The 6,000-nt window shown below is 36.4% G+C and overlaps 1 protein-coding gene across 1 annotated transcript in view; it reads left to right on the top strand.

Moving 5' to 3' along the window:
- The first annotated feature begins 255 nt into the window (after positions 1–255).
- Positions 256–6,000, top strand: part of NDUFS4 (NADH:ubiquinone oxidoreductase subunit S4) — a 57,558-nt gene continuing 51,813 nt past the window's right edge. The window contains exon 1 of the mRNA XM_070743354.1: positions 256–434. Coding sequence (XP_070599455.1) covers positions 316–434 — 119 coding nt within the window. The 5' untranslated portion in view covers positions 256–315. The remainder of the gene's footprint in view (positions 435–6,000) is intronic.

The raw sequence follows: 6,000 nt of genomic DNA, 5'->3' as shown, positions 1-6,000 counted from the left end.
AATCACACTTGGCCAATAAATAATTCTATTCTATTATTATTTTTTATTAGATTTGTATGCCGCCCTTCTCCGAAGACTATTCTATTCTATTCTATTCTATTCTATTCTATATACCCGCTCGGGTATTGTCCTCACACGTCGCCCTGCCCGCCACCATCCCGCCCTTTTATTTTGCATTGCCGTAAACACCCGCCTTTCTCGTCCGCTCGGTCAGCGCCGGCGATTTCAAGCGGCGTCACTTCGCCTTCCTGACGAGGACGGAGGTAGTTTGTCCCTCGCGACCCGCCTTCCCCGGAAGCAGCTGTTCGCACCATCATGGCGGCGGCGGTGCTGTTGCTGCGGGAGGTCTCAATGACAACGGCTGCGGCGAGGCACCTATTGCGCGGGGGAGGAGGAGGAAGAACGAGCGAAGCGGTCCTCGCCATTGCGGCCAGGTATCTAGAGAAGGGGCGGGTGGCTTCTTGGCTAGACGGATTTCCCGCCCCCTCCTCGCCGCCATTGCATCTTTGCCTGCCCAGCCGTCCTCTGTCCCGCGAAAGTGTCAGAGGTGAGGACGTTTAGCCCCCCTCAGGCCTGAGGAATGTTTCGCGTCTCCGGCTGTAAAAGCTGAGCTCCCCATTTGGAATCCCCCGGTGGAGGGGACTTTATCCCGCCTCTGCCACCTCTGAGGAAGGAGTAGCGGAAGGGCAGGCTGTCAAAACAAAGCAGACGCTGCGGCATCAAACGGGAATGCTGCTCCCAAATAGCAGAATTTCTCAGACGCGCGTGAAATCTTTTACGTGTGGATATCCCACACTGTTTCAGCTGCAGGCTGAATTATCCAAGCAATGGAGGCTGTATAAGGCTGGGTCGTTATCAGTCCAAAAAGGATGGTCAAAACAGTTGTTCTGACCATGCTACCTTTCCTGATTCTCTGTGTAAGGGGAAAAGAATGTTTATATGTCCACCGGTCTCACACAAAATGATTTTGGGTGGAATACAGTACAACCAATTGTCAAGCAATAACAGGGCGAGAGTGCCATATTAGGTCTGCACTTGAATAACCCATGGTGTTATACATTTTAACATAAAATTAATTATTTCCATGCTTTACATGCAATTCTGCCAATTCTACTTACAACAGATACAAAGATAATAGGAATGTCTCCTAACTCTTAATGGACAACTTCTTCATTTTTTCCCCCTTTGTCAAGAGCATATTATGTCTCTGATGAAGGTTAGCAATAGCATGAGCATTTAGACTTATATACCGCTCCACAGTGCCTTACAGCCCTCTCTAAGCGGTTTACAGAGGGTAAGCATATTGCCCCCAACAAGCTGGGTCCTCATTTTACCAACCTTGGAAGGATGGAAGGCTGAGTCAATCTTGAACCTACTGAGATTCAATCTGGCAAACTGTTGGCAGCTGGTAATCAGCACTAGTTTGCAGTACTGCACTCTAACCACTGCACCACCGAGGCTCTTATGTTTCCAGAACATGGTTCAGTTTATTGATATGTATGATTTTCAAAGCTTCCCATATTTGCAGATCCTTTTCTTTCTTTCTTTCTTTCTTTCTTTCTTTCTTTCTTTCTTTCTTTCTTTCTTTCTTTCTTTCTAAGTTCTAAGTTTCTAAGGCATCAGATAGATAGATAGATAGATAGATAGATAGATAGATAGATAGATAGATAGATAGATAGATAGATTTAGATTCTTGTTCAGAAATTATAGATCTGCTTCTCAGTGTAAAATTGTATATGGTATATTCCACATAAATAATTGGTCTGTTATTTTTTGGCCAGTGTACTTCATAAGTTTGGGTATTTAGAAATGAGTTTTTGAGTTTATTCTTTGAATCTATGATAGATCATTGTTTTCCCCCCGCTAAACAATATTGTTCATTTTTTCTTCTTCTTCCATTCCATCATTTTCAATTCTCTCCAAGACTTCTGGGCAAATTCCTGCTTTTTCCCTGGCAAGACTTTTCAGAAGTGGTTTGCCATTGACTCCTTTCTAGGGCTGAAAGAAATTGACTGGTCCAATCAATGTCATTGATTGACAAACCCTCTGGCTTTGAGTTTAAAGTGGGAGTAGAACTCACAATTTCCCAGTTTCTAATCTGATGCTTTAATTATTACATCAAACTGATTCTCATGATTTTTTAAAATTTCAATATAAAAATATGTACAATTAGCAATAAAATTCCCTCCACAAGAGTGTAAAAATATTTTGTTAACTTTCCCAAATGAAAGTTTTTAGAAATTTAAAACCATTAAAACAATGTTGAAGGATTTATGTCAGTTTATAGCCAAAATCCAATTAGCTCCAAGTATTTTATTACTGAAAATTAGTACTTAACATGAGGCATGTTATTTAGAATGTTGTAAAAACACCCTAATTGTATATGCCTGCATACTATATGATACTTTACAATAATGAAAGCAATGTCTTTCAAAATCCAGATTACACATTGTGCTTCATTCTATTCCTAAAAAGCAAAGCAATTCCTTGTGAAATTGCAGTTGAAAGTGAAGCAGTTGCTGTGGTTGTTTGTATAATATTTTTAAAATATCTTTTAAGTAGTAGAAACTCAGATATTAGAAGCATACTTTAGGCTACTCTTAATTAAAAGCCAGTTCATCATTTTGTAAGACAGAATGCTCATTTTCAAAGATAAGATGGTAGTATAACCTAACTGCTACCAAGTATTCATTAAATCAAAATGCAGAAGAACATATGAAAAATATATTATGAATATAATTAATTTACAACCTAAATTCTACAAAGTTATATTTCTTTATATTTGTGATAATATTGTTCTGCAGCAAACAGACAGTCCTCTTTGACCAATCTTTTTAAACTTGCCATTATATCCCAACTAGTCATTAACATTCCAAGAATGTTTTTCATCACAAAACACATATTTGATTGTTGATATGAGAAACCCCATCTCTAAGGTCTTTGTAGCCAAAAAGAACTGGTATTTTCAAGCAGTATTTGAAATCAGTTTTTCAATCAGTAAGCTTGATGATAACACAGTTTTTCACAGCTATTTTCCCCCATGTATTAAAGTAGGAAATAATTATATTTACATAGTTATTGAACTTTTATATTCAAATGTAATTATTTTAGATCAAGCTAGAAATACTCAGCCAGCTGTTGCTAAGTTTAGTTTATGTTATACAAAATGCACTTGATTCAAGAACCGTTCTCACTATTCTCTTGTTCCGAGTAATAATTGCCTTTCGATGTAGCATTGAAAGTAGATCAAGTGCATTTCATTCAATGATTTGCTAAAGCATTGAAATATTAGGCATATGGGTTTTAAGTTAACAATATTAGGAATAATTTACACAAACTTTATTCAGAAGAGCCACTAGTCTAAGGAACTTTGAAACAAAACAATGCTCTAATGATACTTAGTTTTACTTATACATTTCCCATGCAATTGTTGTAAAGTTTAAACTAATGAGTAAATCCTGATTAATTCTAAAGTTTTCTTCAAGTTAAGATCAATTCCTGCTGATTTATGGACATATCCATGGCATTTTTTGAAGTGGTTTGATGGTTTTCCTTTTTCCTCCTAATATCTTAATCCCTAGCCCTGGATCTCCCATCCAAATGCTAACCACACCTTCCCCCATTTAGCTTACCAGCCATGCCAAGCTCATTACACAGCTAAGAAAAGTACATGAAAACATAACTGTTAAGAATCTAGTTAATATTGTGGAATTCTATATATTTTTTAGGACCAGTCATCTATTGAAACTTGTTAGGACAAAGTAAATGAATTTCATTTGAAAATATAAAAAGTAGTACTAAGAATACTTTTTGTATGCAGCTATAGTATATTGATTAGGAATGTGTCCTGTTGCTCTCCAGTCTTGGTAATAACTTATCATTAATTCCTGAAACAGAAAGAAAACTCATTTTGTAGTAGAATATTTATTTATACTTTTAAACTACTCAAAAACTGAAGTGTACAGATTAAAAACTTAAAATGCAAATCACAGTACAAATAGTCCTTAAGTTACTATCACAATTGAGCCCAAAATTTCCATTCCTAAGCAAGACAATTGTTAAGTGAGTTTTGCTCTTCTTGCCACAGTTGTTAAGTGGATCACTGTAGTTGATAAGTTAGTAACCCGGTTGTTAAATGAATCTGACTTCCCCATTTACTTTGCTTGTCAAAAGGTTGCAAAAGGTTATCACATGACATGGGACTCAGCAACGGTCATAAATATAAACTAGTTGCCACGCATCTAAGTTTTGATTGCATGATCATGGTGATTCAACAAAGGTTGTTACTGTGAAAAATTGTCATGTCACTTTTTCAGTATTGTTGTAACTTTCAACGGTCACTAAATGAACTGTTGTAAATCAGGGACTACCTGTATCTTCAAATGCATATAAAAATAAAAGGGTACATGTTGAAAAATCAAAACATAGGCTTCATGCTGTTTTTAGTAGAAGGAATTCTAGGCACAGAAGACTATCATTGAAAAGACCCTCTCACTTGTAAAGTATCTACGTCCTGTCATTAATTTTAGAAACATAGAAGACTGACGGCAGAAAAAGACCTCATGGTCCATCTAGTCTGCCCTTATACTATTTCCTGTATTTTATCTTACAATGGATATATGTTTATCCCAGGCATGTTTAAATTCAGTTACTGTGGATGTACCAACCACTTCTGCTGGAAGTTTGTTCCAAGCATCTACTACTCTTTCAGTAAAATAATATTTTCTCACGTTGCTTTTGATCTTTCCCCCAACTAACTTCAGATTGTGTCCCCTTGTTCTTGTGTTCACTTTCCTATTAAAAACACTTCCCTCCTGAACCTTATTTAACCCTTTAACATATTTAAATGTTTCGATCATGTCCCCCCCTTTTCCTTCTGTCCTCCAGACTATACAGATTGAGTTCATTAAGTCTTTCCTGATACGTTTTATGCTTAAGACCTTCCACCATTCTTGTAGCCCGTCTTTGGATCCGTTCAATTTTGTCAATATCTTTTTGTAGGTGAGGTCTCCAGAACTGAACACAGTATTCCATTTTGGACCCTAGTAGAAATTATTCATATATTCTGAGTATTTTAACGGAGGAGAATCCTTCTTTCTGATAAACAAATAATTAATACTTCGAATTGACCTCATAAACATTCAACATCCAGTAATTTTAAAAATAATTTAAATAATTTATTTTTAATAATATCATTTGTCTACCGTCCCAATTTACATATTTAATTATTTTATTTATATCTCACAATTTTAATTTGTACAACTCAAGGTGGCTTAATCCCTAAAGTTTATAAACTGATTTCAGTGTGGAAAAGAGATTCTTTCAAATTTGACTTCACAGGTTGACTCCTAGTCTAATGTTACATCTGAAGGGGCCTTTCATGGGGCCCTATATTGTCAGTCATTGTATATTTTCTATCTGTGTGGTTTCAGCATCTTCTTACATTGCTTAAACTGGGAAGCCAGAATGATCTTCATCTTGGATGTTTCCTGCTGGGAATATACTGTATTCTCTTGGCAAACATTTCCTGCATTCTTTGCTGATTCCTCCTCGGAACACCTACTGCCATCCCCGCCATCATTATGATGATACATTATACCAAAATTAGAGGTGGGAGGGGCGCAGTCTGATTACCTGAACATATTCCAAATAGCTTCCTTTATTATCTGGAAATCAGATATTTTTTATCACCAACAAGTTCTTTTTTTAAAATATCCCAATTAATCTGAGTTTTAACAATTTTCCAGCAGTCTTCCATCCAAGTATTAATCAGTCTGGACACTTTATAGCTTTTATCAAAGTCAACCAATACCTGCTAGATACTGTTACAATGCGCCTTATATATTATATTTAGAAATAAAGAAACACATATTAAAATATTGAGAATTGTTTATGACATTATGTCTAGGTCATTATGACCCATTCAGTTCATTCATGCCTTCAGTGATGTATAAGTTCTGCCCATAAGTGGAATACCATTTCACTTGATTTGAGATGTCT

The sequence above is a fragment of the Erythrolamprus reginae genome, chromosome 2, assembly GCF_031021105.1.
Source record: "Erythrolamprus reginae isolate rEryReg1 chromosome 2, rEryReg1.hap1, whole genome shotgun sequence".
Taxonomy (NCBI): domain Eukaryota; kingdom Metazoa; phylum Chordata; class Lepidosauria; order Squamata; family Dipsadidae; genus Erythrolamprus; species Erythrolamprus reginae.
Note: the sequence above shows the minus strand (reverse complement) of the source record. Positions and strands in the feature narration are given on the sequence as shown.